Raw genomic sequence first — 19468 nt, forward strand, 5'->3', positions numbered from 1 at the left:
CGTCCCCATCTTTCGTCCTCTCCTCTTCTTGTTCTCTTTTATAATTAATGATTAGTTTTAATTGGTTTGCTTAGGCAGCCTGACAGCAGATTAACAGGAGCCCAGCCTAGGGCTGCAAGGCTCAGGTGGAGACCACTGCACTTCAGACCTGGCCAGAGAAAGGGAGGCCGTGGCTGCCACAGGCGAGCATGTCATCGGTAGTGGGCTGTGAGAACTCAGGCCTCCTGCGGGCAAGTGCAGCAGCCAACAAGAGGGAGGCACCAGGTGCCCTTCAAGATGGAGGCTCACGGAGTCAGCCCTTTGTGTACTTTGGCTTTCATCTTCTTAGAGCCCCTCTGTACTCTTATCAGAGATGAGGGTCAGGTCAACGATGGGCAGAGCTAATGCCTTTAAACTGGACAGGGTTTGCTTTTGGTGCCATTGTCATTGCCTGTGTTGTCGCTGATGGGGTTGGCAGTTTGACATCTCTGGGACTGAGGGCCTACTCTTTCACATGGCCGGGAAGGAAAAGGCCACTCCCAGATGCCTAGGTAGAGGCAGCCACCATAGCCCACAAGCTCCAGAGGCCAGCTATGCTTTTTTCTAAGTGTTCGACGCCTTTGCACAGAACCTTCAACCTTTCCATGCTTGGGGTTAACCCTGGACAGATGGGTAGAAGAGGGATGAATGGTTTGGTGAATGAATGGTGGATAAATGGGGTTGATACATGGAGGGTGTAGGGATGGATAGGAAACTGGCAGAGGCTGGGTGGTGGTGGCACATGCCCTTAATCTCAGCCCTCAGGAGGCAGAGGTAAGCAGATCTCTCTGTGAGTTCAAGGCTAGCCTGGTCAGCAGAGTGAGTTCCAGGACAGCCAGAGCTATGTGGAGAGACCCTGCCTGAAGGAACAAACTCTCCCACGAGCGCACATGAGAGAGAGAGAGAGAGAGAGAGAACGAGAGAACGCACTGGTGCTCTGGCAACACTTGGGAACTTCTGCTTTGACTCCTAAACACATATATTCCTTTTCTCATTTTGCCTTGAGGTGTTTCCCTGAGCCTTAGGAACCCTAGCTGAAGGTAGGGGTCTTCTTTGTGTTCTCTCTGCCTCCTGTCTTCTCCCTACCCTCACAGAACCTACCCTCTATTTCTTTGGGGTTTTGTTTGTTTCTCTGTTTCAAACTCACAGACACCCTCCTGCCTCTGCCTCCTGAGTGCTAGAATTAAAGGTGTGCACCACCGTGCCCAGCTGCTGAGCCCTGCCTTCATGATGCCAGCTTCCTCGTTCAGTACCATTATCTGGTTATGCCAACCCCTCTAAGAGGGCTTCAGCACTAGGAGGGCCAGGGCTTCAGACCTGACCAGGGAAAGAGAGTCACACTACCAGAATAAATGAGCAAAACAGCCTACTGGGTACTAGAACCTATCTAGTGTCCCAGATCCAACTGAGATAATGAATGCCCCTGCTGCTGCCAGCCAGGCTCCCTGCTCTGGATGGGCATGGAAGGGACTGCAGGGCATATTTTGGTGCCTGGGTAATATGCATCTCCATCTCTGCCCCTCCTCCTCATCCGTCACCCCCCCCACACACACACCCAACCAACTCCAGGAAAGTTTCCTCCCCGATTGTTCTGTGTGATCAGATCTGCAAGTTGCTCTCTAAGCTTCTTGTCACATTTTGACTTAATGAAGTGCAACTGTTGAGGGAGTTGGGTTCAGCGCTCCGGTCTCCCGCGCTCCCTTGTTGTCGGAAAACAGGGGTGGTTGGGGACAGCAACACTGTGCTGTGAGTCGTTATCATTCCGGTCAGTCTGTTTAACACAAAATTAAACAAAGAACTAATTAGTGCCTCATGAATTAATAAATGCACAGTTGCCGGGGAGGAGGGAAGGGGAGAAAAGGTGGTGGAAGGGAGATACTGGAGTTGTAGAGTTGGGGGGCTTTGGGGGTTCAAGGGAGGCTGGCTTGGGCGTCTTGACAGATCTCAAGGAGCGCTTGGGATGGACGGAACGATGACCTAAGGCTTGTTGGCCGGAGTGTTCCCTCTGCCAGCCGAGACCACCTAGCTCCTGGCAGCATTGGCTTTGGGGTCCCCATGCCTGTTCCCCTGCTCTGTCCACTCAGCACATCTCTCCTCTCCAGCTCTGCCACTTTCTCAGCTCTTGAGACCCCCATTCACCTCTCCCACCTCTGCCTGGCACCCCTGTGCTCTCTGTTGCCCCCTACCTCAGATGTCTGCTCACTTCCCTGCGGACCCCTCAGCTCCCTCCTCCTCGGCCCACCCACAACACCCAGCGAAGCCCTCCCACACCACTTGAGGATCAGCCAGCTCTCGACCCTTTTATACAGCCGAGCAGGCTCTGCCCCACTGAGCACCCTTCAACCCCGCAGCCCGGTATAGGCTGTAACACGGGCCTAGCGGAGAGTAGAGCCCTCCTTAAGAGGACATGTCAAGTACAATTAGCTTTATCCCTCTAAAGATGTCCTGGGAATGAGAGAGCGGCTGGTAGGGCTAGGTGGCATTCTGGGAGCCCTGGACAAGGTCACCTCATTTCCTGAAATCCCCCCAATCTGATTTGGGGATTACATAGCCTAAGGAAATTGCTGTTACTCCATTTGCATCATTGATAAGCCACAAATAAGGGAGAGAGAAGAAAAAGGGAACAAACAGCAAACCCTTCGTCCAGCAGGGCAGGTGCCAAGGCCTAGGGCCTGGCTCAGGCGAGGGCAGATGGGGCCAGGTGGGTAGATACAAGGTCCCTTGAGACTTACCTCTACAAGTGGATTCTGCCCCCATTTGAACCCCGGTCCCCAAACTCTAGGCTGCAGAGGACCCTGTGCCTGCAGTCATAAGGAGCCACATTCTCTGTTGGTTAAAGACCCTCTCCAGGGTAGTGCCTTGCCCTGTCTGAATCTTCTGTGGGGGTTGTCTTGATTCATCAAGGTAGAAGGTACTGTCCACAGTCTGTTCCTAAGGAACTGAAACTTCCTGATGCCTGGCCTTGCCCATCTACCCTGGGCACTAACACAGTCACTTGGGAACAGTTTGGCATTTGCCATTTTTTGTTTCCAGGGCCCAGGAGAAAAGGGTCAAGGAGTGGTTGGTGCTGCGTTCATTGTCTTCAGGAATATGTGCTTGGTGGGAGCCTGAAGGCCTATAACCAGCACACATGTGCACATGTACACGTGTGCACACGTACATGCATGTACACACACACACACACTCCTTTGCCTCCACTGGGCATTATGAAAAGCAGTCTGGCTTTCTTTGGGTAGCAATATTCTTGGAGCCATATTTCCCATGTAACAGCTGCTACTGTTTTCCTGAATTTTCCATCTTTGGTTGCTATATACTTAGAGTGGACCCAGAGCAGAGCCCTTTGAGCACGCCTGACCCCTCTGGCTAGCCCTGGAGTACTAGCCCATCAGCTCATAGGTGGCAGAGAACTCTTGGGCACATAGGGGGCATGAAGCGTGCTTGAGGGGGTCAGAATTCATAGGCTTCCCCTTGGAAAGACTAACAGGCTCTTCTTTCTCCCCAGGATGAAGTGACCTTCCCAACTGTGTTTGAGGAATCTCTAGGACCCCGTGAGGTAAGGCTCGAGTTTCTCCCCTGTTCTGTATGTTGTGTGACAGCTAGTGTGAGATATGTCACCCTGGGCCGGTTCGGTTCTTCCAATCCAATCCTCCAAGACGGATGGAATGGGAGCCCCTTGGCCACTGGAACCTGTCAAGAACAATGGGGGCCCAGCAAGAGCTGTTTGGCTTTTATGCTGGAAACCAGCTGGGGGATGGATGGATTGCCGATTTGGAGCAGGGCGAGAGCTCTAGGCAAAGGAGTAGTAGGGCACGCGGTGCTTGGGCTTTTCATTAGACTAGAGTCTCAAACCAGCCACCCTGTATGCATGTCCATTGTACTAGCTGCTTCGGGTTTTCCAGGAAAGTTCTGCTTCTAGCCAGGCTTGGAGATACGAAAGAGTTTGCCATCCTAAACCCCCAAGCTCTGCCTCTTCGTCTCTGAGGCTGAGTTCCCTCCATGCCGGGTAAGAACTGTCTAGGAGGAGGCCACCGGCTGTGGAGAGCCGTCTGCTATACACTCCTCCCTGGAAGCCAGGCACTCAGGACTGCCGTGTTCTTCACAGGCTGTCACAGTCCCCTGGTGGCTCGAGAACTGCGGGGGCCACCGGGCCTTGGCCTCGGGCAGTGCCGTGTCAGAGGTGACCGGTGGAACGCCAGTGTTATGTAAATAGCGGGGCCTGCCCGGCGGGCGAGCAGACTGGCTGCAGCCATCCATCATCCCGGCTCGGCGGGGCGGGGGACAGACACAGCACCGTGCGCTTGGCTCCAAACCTGTTTGTTTTCCCTTTGTCTCCGCGCATTTCAGGGGGCCAGGCTGCGACCCGCTCCAGTTTTGTCCCGCTGGCCTCCTCCCCATAGGGAGCACGGGGGAAGGGAGGAGAGTCCCTTGGCTCCCACCGCGGCATCCCTTTCGGACTTCAAAGGCTCCCCCAGCATTGTCTGCGCCTGCGGGCAGTGGCCCTGAAAACGTGATCAGAGGCGGCCCGGTGTAGGGCAGCCCCGGCCCGCGCCCTGCGCTCTCGCTGGGGCCGGTGGATTCCTCCCTTTGCCGCCAGCACCACCCTGGTTACAGAGCAGCTCCGGGGCGCTCCCTGGCCTTTCTCTCCTGGAGCCACCTCTGGCTCCCTCTGGTTTCTCCTTCCTGCTCTCTAGCCTTGGCCTCACTTCTGTCTTGGCGCAGTGAGACTCTAGAAATGACCAGAGCTGCACGCAGCCTTCCACTCTTTCCTTGCCTGCTTAAGAATCTCAAGCCCGTTAAAGGGCTTCCCAGGATGCTGTGAGGCATAAATAGGCTTCCCATGCCAGATCTGATTCTCTGTGCATCCCCATCCCCCACTCAGCATGGCACCGGACACAGGAGAGCAAGCCTTGCTTCCTCTGGGGACCTCTGCCAGAGTAGGTGCAAGGTCCCCAGGAGTCATCTAAGCATGAAAGGCTGGATGCTTCCACTTTCTGGGCAAGTCTCAGGCAAACTACAGTTCCTAGGTCTCATTTGGCCCACAGCCTGTGTTTTGTAAATAAAGTTTTATTGGAAAAGGATGCCCATTCGTTTTCATATTGTCTATGGCTGTTTTCACTCTACAACGGCAGTGACTACAGCAGAAACGGTTTGGCCTTTGAAACATAAGATATTTACTATCTGGCCCTTCTACAGAGAAGGGCTTGCTGGCCCAGATTCTGGTCCCTGATTTTTGTTTCCTCGCTGATAAAAATACACACCGTGATTTGCCATCGTAACCTGCCAATGTGTGTATGTCCTTGGGGTTAATTCTCAGTGTTGTATGGTCACCATAGTGAGGCTGGGATTGCATAGCAACTCAATGCTGGGGGTTGGTTTCGGGCTGCTTAAAGTCCTGCTTTGCTGCCCCTGCTCTGCCCCTGTTCTGTTCAATCCTTCTTACCCTGGACCCCCAGCTCCTCTCTCCTTACCTGCCCCAGCTACCTCAGAGCCTGTGCGTTCAGTGGCCCTCCTGTAGCCTTTACCAATGGCTTTAACCTCAGATCCATGGTCAGAGTCATGACCCCACCCTCACCCCCTGCTCCCACACAGGCCCACTTTGCAAGGTGGAAATGGTGTATACCCTGCAAGGCTATTGGGGTATGGGAATGTACTGCCCAGAATCCAACAGGAAGGGCGAAGGATTTCCTGTCACTAGTTTCCCCAGCAGCCACAAGATGTAGCACCCGTCCCTAAGACAGACAGTACTGTGGGGCTTCCCTACCCCACCCAGTTTGGAACACATCTGAAACTGAGCCCTTGGTGCCAACAAAGCTTCTGAGTCCAGCAGACCTTTGGGAAAAGAATGGCCCCGGGGGAGCGCACTAGGCAGTCCTGGGACCCTCACGCTTGTTGCTGGACCCTGGGATGGAGCCCATCCTCCCATATCATTGGCGTCTATAAAATAGGGGTTCTGCCTACCAGGCTCTGCTCCATAGGCCCGAAGAGGCTGGAGCGGCTGGGAGGAAGCAGACCAACGAAGATCTGGGTCCCTGTTTCAGCCAGTGGGGGTGAAGGTGCAAGCTAGGCTGTCTGTCGTTCTGCTGAGAAGGCATTGGCATGGGGTCCCTTAAGTGGGTGCTTTCCCTCCCTGTCCAGGGTCAGTGATCCAAGCTGCCCTGGTGTGTCACCGTGGTTGTGGAATAAACCTGAGTGTCAGGCTTCACTTCAGAGGGGGATGCTTGGAGGTCTGAGATGGGAGCTGTTACAAGCTGGTACCTCTTGACTCTGCTGAAGTCCCTCCCTGGTCTCTACATCTCTCCGCCCCTCCAGGCCTCCTGCATGCCCCATAAGTTTCTCTGTCTTCTTCCCTTCCCACCACTCATCCCATGCTGCCCCCCCAACCCCCCAACGCATGGCTCCCTCTCCCTCTCTCCTTTTCATCTACTCGGAAGGCTTTACTTTACTTCCTTGTCACCCTAATTGATTGCATTAACCTTTCAGCGTATTGGATTTCCCCGGCATCGTGCAGAGAGCCCTGTGCAATATGCTTATAATCTGAGCCATAATGGACAGTTTGCAGTCAACAAGCCCCTTCTCCCATCGGCCCCGTTGACATCTCTCTCCCCCTCTTTCTCTCTCTCTCTCCCAGGCCACCATGGCCACTTCTCAGGCTGGCAGGGGTGGAGCTATAGAAGGGTCCTAGGAGGAAGTGACCTCCAGATAGGGTCTGCCAGTGCATTTCCCTGCCTCTCCTGTCTCCCTGGCTGATCTTACTTTTCTTTTCCAACCTTCAGCTTCTAGCCTTTGTTGAGTCCCCCTGGCTTGGCTTTCTGCTACTGAGACAATGTCTGATAAGTGACTGTATTTTGGATTTTGTCAATGAGAGATTCCCCTATTGTACCCAGACACCCAGTTCTAGCTTTATCTCCCACGTTGGTCTCAGGCTTGAGTGACTAGGGTAGGTGGCAGGAGACGTTTCAAGGCCTCAATTTTTCACCTGCCTTTGTCAAGGGAAGAGAAGTGACTGACCCAGGTAGCATGGCAGTAAACCTGGAAAAGCCCCCAGGATGGAACTGGTGGGACCTGATAGGAGAGGTGGAGGAGGTGCAAAGGAAGAGAATAACTTTGTAGGATGGACTCCATCAAATTGGTTTCTAGAGGGGCACCTGCTAATCTAGCAGCAGGTAGAGGAGCCAACATGCGCCAGCCACCCAATCTTAGGAGCTGAGTCCCAGACTGAGTCCCCATTCCCTACGGGTTCCAGTGAGGCTGGCCTCCAGCTCAGCAGCCTGATAGGTGGATAGTCACTCAACAGGATGGATGTCGGGTTGAATACATTAGTGTCAGCTGGAGGAGCAAGCCGGAGGCCCCCATTAGCCCCAGTGGTACTTCCTTCTCTTCCAGACCCTGTCTCTCCATCCCTCTGCCCAGCATCTCCTCCTCCTGACTATCTCCACCTCCTGCCATCTCTATCACTCCAAAGGGCAAGCTTTGGCAAGAGAGGGCTGGACCCCAGTCCTTCCTATCCTCTCCCAAGGATTTTGGGGGTGGGCAGAGGGCACAGCGGGGAGAAACCAAGCAGCGAATTAAAGTTTGTGATTGTCAGTGTCAGGAGAAGCTAAATAACCCTGTAACTAGTATGAAGGTGAATTCACGGTCTGCTGCACATGGAGAATATGAGTATGTGCAAGACAGCCAGCACAGCTCGGGTGTCCGCCCGCCACGGTGGGCAGCCTCCTCTCCAGGGACCCGATGGAGGCGGGAGGAGGCCACCCACTTCCCACCCCTGGGCAGGGAGCAGCTGCCCAGGATCTCCCACCAGGCATGGGAGGAGGGGCAACTCAGTGGCTTGACAACATGCTGGCCAGCAACCCATGCAAGGATACATTTGTAAGCACCAGCAGTATACACTCATTGTAAGCACCAGCCCAAGCCCCATGTTAACTGTGAATACTTACTGATCACTTAACTCTACGCCAGGCTGAGTGCTGTCTTCAAACCTCTGTCCAAAACATACAGGGATAATGGCTGTTACTCTCCCCTTCTCCCCACACTATTTTGTGACTACTTTATTGAGATATGACCCACATGCCATCAAATCTACCCATTTTAAAATGTACAGTTTAGTGATTCGTTTACTTATTTATTTGTGTATTCACGAGGGTGCACAGTACAGACATCCACTACTGGTCGTGGGACTTGTTCATCTCCCAGGAAGAAACCCCTATTCTCATTGGCAGTCACTGACACTTCCCTTCCCCACCTACAGACCTAAACAACAGCTAATAGTTCCCTTCAGTTATGAGAAAATGGAGGCCCAGAGACAGCCAGTGACTTGGGATTACATGGTCTGGCTGTGTCATGGCTGATGGACCTTGCATTTGAACCCAGGCAGAAGAATCCAAAGCCAGCATTCCATGTCCTGGTGGCTGCCCCCACCCCATGCCCTACCTTGTACTTCTGACAATTTAGGCTCAGGCATGTACATACGCCATCTGAACATGTAGACCCAGGCTGCAACATGAACCTCTCTTCTCCCCAGGTATGCTCATGACTCGATGCAGAAAAGCCTCATACACACACACCCTGCCTCCCACGACAGCTCCCCTCCTCCCCTCGCTCCCTTCCCTGGCTTGGCTTTCCCAGCCCTACTCCTGGAAGGGAATGAGTGTTGGCACAGGAACCACGCAGCAACAGGGCAGCTAGAGTGGCCACAGGGACCTAGGTGGCTTTGGTGGTGGTTCAGGGATCTTAATGTGAGAAATCCCTGTGCCTCCTGATAATTGTATCTGAAGTGCCCTGCGGGAGGGAGGGGGTGCTGGGGGGGCTGCCAACAGGGCTTCAGCCTGTAACATTTCCCAGCCTGTCTTCTCCTGCTTCTCTTCCACTGGTGTTTCTCAGCCTTCTTCCCACCTGCCTCTCTCTTCTCTCACAATCCTGCTTTCCCACCTCAAAAACTTAAAAACAAAAAACAAAACCCAACCAAACAACAAAAATAAACCCGCCTTTGTAGCCACTCTCGTCCCGTTTGCAAAAGAATCAGAAATTTCTGTGAAACTGTCACTGTTTGTGTTAAGTGACAAATCCAAGGACCAGAGACAAAGGAAAAATAGACACACAAGACAGAAAGAGTCTGTTGGATTGGGTTTGGGTTTTTTTCTTCTTCTTCTTTCTCCCTCTAAAGTGGAGGATCCGGCTGGGCCAGTTTGGATATTTATTAAGAAAAAGCCAAAGATAATTAACTTTTTTGTTTTTGTTTTGTTTGCGGGTGCCTCCCCTGCTGGCACTCCAGGCTGCCTGGCAGATCAGACCTGCTCCTGTTCCTAGGTGCTGGGCTTCTGGGAGGGTTTTACTGACTCCCCTAAGCCTGCTGGGGCCACCAGCTGCCTACCCAGCTTGGGTTTTAGGCAGGGTAGACCTTATGGTACCCCCAATGCCAACTCTCCAGGCTCTCCTGAAACACAGAGCACCCTTTAGACGCCGGTAAGTGGTGTTGAGAAGGGGTTACTGCCAGATCTCTTGGCCAGTGTGCTCCTTAAAAGGAGTGGGGGGTAAAAGAGAGTCTCTCCATGAGACTTCTGTCCAGTTTAAGGCTGCTGACTTCTCCAGGGAGGTGGGGGGCGGCAGTGATGAGCTGGAAGTCTGATTTGGGCCAAATTGGTCTCCCTCTTAATCCAGGAAGTTGGTACTCTGTCAGAACCCATAGACTCTCAAAGTGCCTGTTAAAAGGTCTCTGGGATATAGGGCCCATCCTGTGCTATCTGTTCCGTTCCCATTTCTGACCCAGCCTCATCCATCAGGGGGAACCACTGGGATGGTTCTGGGGGGTAACACTTAAATGAAGCTATCTGTCCCCTGAACCTGACTAACCAACCAAGCATTGAGAATTTGAGGCCTCACTGTGAGAGACAGAGCTGAAGACATCTCAGGAGCCAAGCCTGCCAGGACTTCCATCCTAGCTGGGATTAGGGGTGTGGTTTGTTCCTCTGTTGGTGGATATGTCTGGGCCCCTCCCCTGAAAGGGTGCTCCCCTCTGCCCCCCAGGCTGCATTCTAGCCAAGTAGAGAAGAGGTAGCTGTCACAAGGTCCCTCCAGGTAGGGAGACCACTCTGGACTAGAACAGAAGAGAACATTTTTGAAGGATTTTGCTGGTCCCTTTTTTTTTTCTCTGAAATATAAGGATGTGCAATTTTTTTGGTTTCAATTTAGCATTGGAGAATTTTATAATTTAGTAATTAAAATCTCTGATAGGCTTTAGAAATTGCGGCTAATTGAATTTAATGGGAAGATGATTTTCAATTTTATTTGATTACCGGGACCCCTGGCATCGGTATTTATGGGAAAAAAATGGGAAATGTGCTGTGTGGGCTAAGATGGCATAATTGAATTAGGGATAATCGGATTTCTCCGTCATGAATTTCACTATAATTTTCCTATAATTTTCCATTAGATATCTAGTTTACAAATATTCACAAAGAAATGAAGCTCTTTCGGAATGGAGATTGCTGGCTAACAGGATTACGGGCCGAGCGTGCGGCTGTGCCAGCCCCTACCCTGCCATAATGTGCTCCCTGTGTCTGTCTTACACTTAGCGTGGCCTCGGTATCCTGCTTCCCCACCCACTACACTGGAAGCTCCGTCCTCCCCCTTTGTTTCCTCTTCTGTGCTCCTCTCTGGCCCAACACCCACCTGTCCAGGGCCCACACATTCTCTGCTACCTGCTGGCTGAGCCCAGACCCGGCTGAGGCCCAGGTCTCATGGAAATGTCTCAGCCCTTCTGTGTCCCCTCCTGCCTCCTGTCCACATTCATTTGGCTCCTTGTTTTCTCCGAAACTCTCTCTCCATCCCTGAGGAGCGCCCTCAAATACACGGACGCCCTCACAGGTGCGAACACGCTTGTTCACATGCACACACAGACCTCTGGCTAAGGCTTCTGTGCCCTGGCTCAGTCGCCTGAGAGGGAACCAGTTTATTGGGATCCTGGGGTGGGGTGCAAGAACAAAAGGAGCCTTGTTCAAGTTTATGTGAAAGTTACAAATTCAAAATGAGAGCAGATAAAGCAGGAGATACCTGGTGTGTAAACAGGCTGGCGAGTGAGAAGGCCGCAGGCTTGGGAGGGAACGAGTGGGCACAGGACACTGGGGCCTAGAGAGAGGATGCAAGCCAGCATGGCAACATGGCTGGGGAGAGTGGGGGCTGCTGTGACCCCCTTGAGTGAATGAAGTTGCCAAAGAGGTTTCTATTCTGCTTGGGGTGGGGTGTCCTAGAAAAACCCGGAGGCTCTGAGCCCCAGGCCCTGAAGATTAGCAGAAACCATGAAATGTTCTCACGACGACCGAGTTCAGGCTTCACATCAGAGTAATGAGGAAGGAATAAGTGAGCCACGGCCCTAAAAAAAAAAAAAAAAAAACAAGACTTCTAGGCTTCTTCCATTGGTGTGGGCACATTCTTAGGAACGGAGAACAGAAAAATATCTGGAGACACTTGACACACAGCCTTTGACCCACAACCTCGATGGCCTTTGGCTCTGTCCTGAAATCCTAACATGCCAAGTTGGCCTCAGCTTCTTACGTCACAGATCTCTCCTCTTCTGCTACACATGGCTCCTTACTCTTGGGTCCAGCCTACTCCACCTGTGGTGGCTGACTGTGACCCACTGCCTCAGAATAGAGGCTGCTTTCCGGGCAGCCTGGGGCTCTCCTCCAATGGGTCATGTGTGGTAGGGCCTCATGCTGGCGCTGATCTGTGGCTTTCTCCTAGCTCTCTTGGTCCTGCCCTGTCAACCAGGCCTTGCCAGCTTCTGCCCTTCAGAGGCTCCAAAGTTATTGTTCTTACCTAGGTAACTGGAAAGGGGAGGTGTTTTCCTGTTCACCCAGGCCTTCCTAGGGGTCGGCCATGATTAACATTAACAGCTGAAAACCAGGACATTCGGAACCAACCAGAGACTTTGTAGATCCCCTGTGCAGGAAGCTTCTTGTCAGCGCAGATGTCTTCACCAGGCTCCATTCCTGAAGCCAGCTTTCTTTCTTTACCTGGTTGCCCACACCAGGCTGGGGTGTGGGATTAATTGCCTGTTGTTACAGGCCAGAGCTACAAGGGGGCAGAGTCATTGTTGGGTTTGGGGGGCGGGGGATGGGCAGCAGTACCCACAGTCTTTCCCAGGGCAGCCCTGGACGCAGAGATGCCACAGGGAAGCTTGGCTGATGGTTCTCTCCATTAGACTTCCCTGGGCCCAGCTGTTGGGGAGCATGTGGCTTGGTGTAAGGAATCTTGTTCCTTACTCAGGGCTTTAGGGCCAGGGGACACCTGATAAAGTTAGGTCTTTGTACCTTAGGATGGGAATGGATTCGAAGCATGGTGAGAGGGTGTGTGTGTGACAACTTAGAGTTTGGGAAGAAGGCAATAGGGTGGGTGACAAGAGAGGGGTGCAGTATTCTTTGTGGAGCCATTTAGAACGGGGAAAGGGGGAGATGGTGAGAAGAAAAGAAGAAAAATAAGGGGAAAGTAGGAGAAAGATTAGATTGTTAACTCCCTTGCTGTCTTTGCCTCAAGGCCTCTTTGGGCCCCTCCCTTTGCAAAACAGAAATATTGCAAAAATAGGCCAGCGCCATTTTGCTGAATGCTGCCCAGACCAAGAAAAGCCTAAACCCATTCTCCTCCCCTCATCGGAAGGCTGTGTGGCCCATCCTTCACCAGGAGAGGACGGTAGGGTGAGGTAGATGGCAGGCTGGGCCACCACGGGACAGGAAGCTGAGCACATTGGAAACAGGCCTTGGGTTAGCAAACCTACCGAGGTCCTGCTCCCTTCAGGAAGCTTCCCTTGAGCCCCTCCAAGTCAGAGGGTAACAGAGAGTCTTGAATACCTGCTGCTATAGCATGGACCATTTGGGGTTGTATGGGAAGGAGGGCTTGGCTGAGAGACTTACAGACCCAGGGAGAAAGGGAGAGTCAAGAAAGACAAGTGCTTGGTCCAGCCAGAGATACCAGAGTGGGCAGGGTGTGGTCCCCAGGGAACAGGTGTCAGGACGCTGGCCAACTTGCTTGAGGGGTGCCTGTGTTCGGGGATGGAAAGAAAGCCCAAGTGACTACATGGATCTACGGAGGAGATTGCTTAGAGACTGTGAGGGAAGAAGAGAGGGGGGTAGGGAGCAGAAAGGCATGGGGACTGGATCATAAATGGCCTGACATGGAGGGACTCCAGGGCCATTTTAAGGGCAAAAGCAAAGCGAAGGAAACTTAAGACTGTGCGGTCTGCGGGAGTGCGGTGGCCGGCGCGTGGGACTGCGCGCGCGGGGGGGGGGTGTAGGAGGGGAGAGCGTGAGGCTGACGTGCGAGTCTCTCCGGCACACCCAGCCGCGCCGCCCGCGACTCCTTTCTTCTTCTTCGAACTCCTATAGCCGCGACAAAATGAAGGAAGTAGGGGTGAGCAAGGGAAACAAACCCCTTCCACACCCGACACACCCGCAGCCCAAGGGCACCTCGGAAGGGAACGGCAGGAGCGCGCGCGTGCCGCAAAGAAAAAAAAAAAGAAAGAAAAGTCTCGCACCTGCGCTCGCTCCCGCGCGGAAAACTTTGCGCGGGCGCGCACTGGGCGGCCGACGGGGAGCCGAGCGGCCGAGGAGAGCTGGAGGCTTGCGCGCGCGCCCGCGGCGAGAGCCGGCGCGGGGGCGCGGGTGCCATCTCCTCGCTCCGCTCGGGCGCACGACTCCTCCACACAAGCGCACACACCTCGCAGGCAACACCAGCCTCTCCCTCCCTCGCACGCGACCCCGCGAGCGCCGGCCCCGCCCCCGCTCCTCTCTCGGAGCTTCGGAGAGTCGCCGCCGCCCGCCCGCCCGCCCGCCCCAGCCTGGGCGCCGGGCGCGCGGGCGCGAGAGGGGCGTGCGCGCGCGCCCATTCACCTTCGCGCCGCTGCGGGGCGTGCGCGCGAGCGCGGGAGGGCGCGGGCGAGAGTCTGATCTTTCACCTGCCGGAGCCGCGCGCGCTCCCGGCGAGGGGCGGTGCCATGGCCACCCTGCCAATCACCTCGGCGCCTGGCAGCGCCCGGCCGCTCCCGCCCGCCCCGCTCCCTCCTGCCAAACTGTTACCCTGAGTGTTACCGTCAGGAGCAATGACATCAGGATTTTAAAACAACTTGTTATTCGGGGAGTAATCAGTTGCAATTAGGCATTAATTAAGTATTATGAAAGTTGATTATTTAAGTGAATTCGGCTTTCGACTCTCCGACTATGGTGAGTACCGGCAGCGGGCGGGGGAGGGCCGGGCCGGGCCGGAGCGGCGACCCCTGCGCGCTCGGGACGGGATGTGGGGGTGGGAGGCCCTGGGCCTGGCGGGCCCGATTCCCGGCCCAGAGACAGCCACGGGCAGTTTGTGTTTTAGTTGAAGGAACTCGGAGCTGCCGGGAGCGTGCGGGCCGGAGCGTGAGAGCGAGCGTGAGGCGCGGAGCAAACTTTCCCCGCCGCCGCCCTCCCGACCCGGCCCGGCGGGGCGCGCGTCCCCCACACCCGGGATGCGCTCGGGCCGGCAGGGAGGGACAGCGGACGGGCGGGGACAGGGGGCCCGCGAGATACTAAACATTCTTTTCTCTCTTCTTTTCATGGCGTTTCTCGAAGAGTTTGGGACCAAGGAGCGGAGAATGGATCTTGGAACAGGTACGCGCGGTGGGAACCGACGGGGAGGCTCTTTCACTTTTCTTTCGGTTCTTTGACGGAAGTTAGTATTTTTAGCCCAATGAGCTAGCAGCTGAGCCGAGGGTACCGGACAGGCGCCAGGGGGTCTGTGCCCAAGGTCCCTGCTAGCCCTGCTTTCTGGATGGTGATACTGTTGTCACTCGCTTAGTGACTGTGACTAATTTGATGCTTGTCATTATGAAAGAACCGAGGGGACAGGGAGCTGGGGGCACCTAGAGAAAGAGAGAGAGAGAGAGGATTTAGGGGTTTTTTGTGGGGGATTTTGTTCTCCGTGTTTTTCTCTTGTGTTTTTTAGACATACACTTTTCCCTTTGCAAAGATGTGTGTGTGTGTGTGTGTGTGTGTGTGTCTTGTGGGGTGTGTGTTTTTATTTTTTTAGTGGGGGGTGGTTTAGTTTTTGAAAGCAGCGTCCTGTTGGGAAAGGTGGTTAGTCTGGTTTCGGGGCGACTGTCTCAAGGTAAAAGAATTTAATTTATTTGGGACAAGGCTGTGTCGGATGATCAAGCTGCTTATTATGGCTAATGAGTGTTTTTCACTTGAGAAGCTGTGGGCTGAGGTGGCTGTTATCAGTTCAAAGTAAGGGGCCCATGGCTCACACACACTCACTCCCCCCCCCCCATTAGTGCCTACTCTGGGAGGCGATGGTAGGCCAAACCAAAGACTATATTTAGATATCTGGGTCTGGGGAGCCTGGCATGGGCTAAGGGTTGGGCCCCAGCTAGGATCCCCCCTGGCCTGGGCAGAGTTTAGCCTGTGAATCTGGTTCATTCTAGTTTTTGATTTAATCTTATTCAGTAGTTCTCTTGGCCCCTGAGCCTCCAACCTTAAGTGCAGCGCTGCTTGGCTTAGTTCTGTGTCTTCCACCAGCCTCCTCTATCAAAACTAACTCTCACATCCTAGGCTGTCAAAACCAGTGCTCTTCTTTGGCGTCTTAAGAGAAAATTAGGCTGGTAGTTCTTCAGAACTGATCCCTGGCCCCTTCTGCTTCATTTGAGGAAGGAAAAGTGATTTTAAGTGGTTTTTAGAGTTGGTGTTAGGCTTGTTCATCACATACTCCCATGGGACACACAGTGACAGCTGCCACTCTGAGGCCGAGGGGACAGGAATCAGGAGAGGGCCATCAGGAATGCGTGTTGTTGGGGGAAGGAACCTTCACAGAGTGGTGGGACTTGTAGAGACAGGTGTGCTCTTGGAGTGGAGGTCCTGGGGCCATCTGTGCCCAGGAAGGGCACAACGCCCCCTGCTGGGCAAATTTGGGAAGGTCTTAAAGCCACTGCTGCCACCCTGCCCCTCCCTGGTCTCCACCCCATAGAGAACCAGCCCGCCTCCACCTCTAATCAGGTGTCTCAGCACCACCCTCTCAGGACCCGCCCCCCTTTCTTCAGAAATGAGGCCCCCACCCATCTCAGCCAAGAAGCCGACCTTAGGGACAGGCCCAGTGTTTGGCACCACCCTCTACCTGGCACAGGAGAACCTGCCAATGGGCCAGCACAAGGGACTGAGGCATTACTCAGCTGGAAGGCGGGCCCTGCTCTCTTCCTTCTGACCTAAGTGCCAACTGGAGCTGGCTTCCATCCTGCCATGCCTAGTCTCTCCTAGGCTGCCATGGAGGCATGGTTCCATATCCCTTCTGGGGAGTGTCATGATGGCAGGGCAGGAGGCAAGTGACAGAGCCTCCTGTGGCACCTTAAGGGCTCAGGGGAGAGTCACTGCTCTTCACACTCTGGGGACAGCCTCTGGAAACTTTTCCTAGAAGCCAGAAGGGCCAGGAAGTCAGCTGGAGCAGGGCACTCCCAGTGGGACCCAAGTCTGGACTCTGGCCACACAGAGAGGGAAGGTCCCTGGTATCAAAGTTCAGTTTCCTGGAGGAGTTGTCTAGTGATAACCTCCTGTCTCTTCTCTGATCTTGGGAGTTTCGCCTAATCTCAGAACTTCAGAAGAAAAGCACTTTCCCCTCACTTCCTAAAAAAAAAAAAGAGGAAGCAGACTGGGACTCAGGCAGATCTGTCCTCCCTGAGCCCATCTCTGGGGCAGCTCTGTTCTTACCTTCAGGAGCTGAGAACAACTCCCTTGACCTCCCTGATGCACAGGGACATGCTATGGCTTATTGCTGATGCGGTACAGTGCAGAGTTCCCATTCTTTGGGAGCAGCCCTGGTAGCTCCAACTAAGGACAGAGTATAAGGAGGGAAAAGTCCCAAAGAGTTACCAGTACCAGAGACCTCTAAGTTCTGAATGATGGGCTAACTGTCCCCTCCATCCTTGGACATGTCTAGGTCCTGAAGTACTCTGGCCATAAGTAATTCAGTAGCTGGGGAGAATTGAAGTCTCTCAGGAGACACAGAAGGATCTGAAGACCCTCAGGGGCCATGTGGACCCCTTTTCCCCCACCATAGTTCAGCCAAGGGCTGGATCAATCTGGACGTCTTTAGCAATAAAAAATGCCGATGTCGTCCTAATTCACCAGGCCCCGAGATGACAGCAAATTTACATTTTTTAATTAAACTAGCAGCCAGTTTTTATGAGAGGGGGTTGGGTTATGCAAATCAAATGGTTGTGTACGGAAGATTAGGAGAGTTTGGGAATAAATTCCACAAATGCTAATAAAAAAAAAAGGGAAAGAGAGAGAGAGAGAGGGAGGGTGGGAGGAGAGAGGAAGAGAGGAGGACATAGTTCCATTAGGCCCTTTTAGAGTGATTTCCCAGGGGGAGGGTATAGAGAGGGGGAGGGGGAGCAGGGAGGAAGCTTTCAGACACAGGTAGAGCCATCCTGTAGTTGGGAAGCTCCCCAGGATTAGCCCCCACCCCCACCCCAGGCTGATTTCTGGGCCTGAACACACTGGAGCCTGAGTAGGAATCGCTATGTAAGAGCAGTGGATCTCTGACAAAGCTTGCCCTTGATCATCTGGGATCTATTTCTAATGCCCCTCTTGAGAAGGGGAAGAGGTATCCTGCAGAGGATCCAAGGTAAGCTGTTCTGGGTAAAGAGCCAAATAGGCAAGCGAGCAAGCTCAGAGAGACGGCCACTGAACCTAGAGGGGTTACAGTAGCCACTGAGGTGTTATTTGCAGCTCTGTCATCTAGACAAGTCATTGGCAGGACTGAGCCAGAACGGTTTGTCCTACTGGGACTGCAGGCCAGGACCCTTTCCCTCAGGCAGACCCTCTCCTCCCATGTCCTACAGCCTTCAGTGATAGGGAGGTCAGGAAAGATGAGACCAGGAGAGCTGGCCCAGGAAACCGCCTAAGGCAGGAAGGAGAATGGCGGCAGACTCCCCCTAGTTGTGTCTTTCCCCCAAGGATCAAAGAACTTGACTCTCCGCTCTCAGTCCCTGCAGCCTAAGTATCAGCATACAGAACCTGTGGGCACCAAAGGTTCAGAGCCAGGTATTGCCCAAAGCGGAAGCATCTGAGAACCCTCTGAGAACCCTTGTAGCTCTGGGTACTCATAACTCAACGTGCACTGGAGAATGGGAATGGTCTTGTGCTGCTTTGGGGAGGATTTCATTTTGGGTTGGGTAAAAGTAGATCACCCTCGATTTTCCTTTCTCCAGACTTTACTTGGCCAGATATACCCACTCAACCAGTCTAAGCTGGGGCCAGGCTGGGCACCGGTTTTGCTAGTCTGCAGGGGGGCGGGTATTCTGGCGCCATCTTGGCAGGAAGGAGCCATCAGAGCCAAGGACATCATGGGCTGTCTTGGAAGTGGTGTGTTTCCTGGTACCATTCAGACAGGCTGGCTGTGTAGCCAGCAATGAGACTGGGAGGGACTTGAGCATCAGATGACCTTTAAGGTCTTTGACTACCAACTTGATTTTGCTCAGTGGGGCAGGCATCCAGGGAAGAATCACGTGATCCCCTCTTAGCAGAGAGCATTTGAGACACCAGCAGCTCAGGGCTGTGAACCAACGCTGATATTAGTTACAGTGTAGCAAAGAGCAGGGTAATAGGCCTATCACGGTCATTGTCTTACAGAGGCAGAGGCAGGAGAAGTAGATCTACAAGGATTCCCTATCTAACGCCTCTTCTCTGGTAGAGACCAGGAAAGGGAACCCACAAACTCCTAAGAGAGGCATGGGTGCTGTGGGGGTGTGGGCATCAGTTAGACATTTCTCCCTGCCTCCCTGGCACTGCCGACACTCCCCACCCCCACAGCCAGGGAATCTGGCTGAGTTGCAGCTTGAGTTTTTATGATGGAAAATAAAATAAATAGAGGCACCTTTGCGGGGCTGAGTCACTGCAGTAGCATCTCCTCATTAAAGCTGCTGCCCCTGGCTCAGGTCTCTGCCCATTTTCCCAGGCAGTGAATGGGGTGGGCCTCTAGACTTATTCTCTCTGGACCCTGCTAGGTCAGTGGTGCATCTCAATTCCTCCATCCACCTTGGACTAGCCCATCCTCAGAGAATCTGGTCTTCAACTCATCACCAACCCCAGGCCCCGAGGTTCAGCCGTCCTAAGCTTGGTTTTAAAGTCCTGATCAACCACGACTGCTACCACTGATGTCTCTCCTTCCCCTTATCCTCCTTTCTTACCTTCCCTTCTCCTGGCCCTCATGATCAGAGTGGGAAGGAAGTGGCTCCAAAGTAATTACCAGAACTGGGTCCCCAAGGCAAGCAGCAGCTGTTACGGTGGCCAGGCCGGGGCCTAGTAAGACTGGAAAGGGGTTGTAGGCCAGTGGCCATGGAGTATGAGGAGAATCTGTTGGACAGACCGCCTCACTGTGTGGGGTGTGAAAGGTGGCAGGCGGGTGGTCTGGCGTGTCCCTGTCTGGCTGACTGTACTTT

At 53.7% G+C, this 19468-nt stretch overlaps 1 protein-coding gene across 3 annotated transcripts in view; it reads left to right on the plus strand.

The window, feature by feature from the left end:
* The window catches only part of CASZ1 (castor zinc finger 1), a 127671-nt gene that overhangs the window by 60260 nt on the left and 47943 nt on the right, over positions 1–19468 (plus strand). For 2 of the 3 annotated variants that reach the window (XM_080922056.1, XM_080922058.1), the window contains exons 1-2: positions 14108–14228; positions 14610–14648. In XM_080922056.1, the coding sequence (XP_080778182.1) occupies positions 14180–14228; positions 14610–14648 (88 nt within the window). In that variant the 5' untranslated portion in view covers positions 14108–14179. Of the gene's footprint in view, positions 1–3520; positions 3572–14107; positions 14229–14609; positions 14649–19468 lie in introns of those variants that run through there. The other variant, XM_080922057.1, reaches the window with a different exon arrangement.

Source organism: Micromys minutus, assembly GCF_963924665.1.
Source record: "Micromys minutus genome assembly, chromosome: 9".
Taxonomy (NCBI): Eukaryota; Metazoa; Chordata; class Mammalia; order Rodentia; family Muridae; genus Micromys; species Micromys minutus.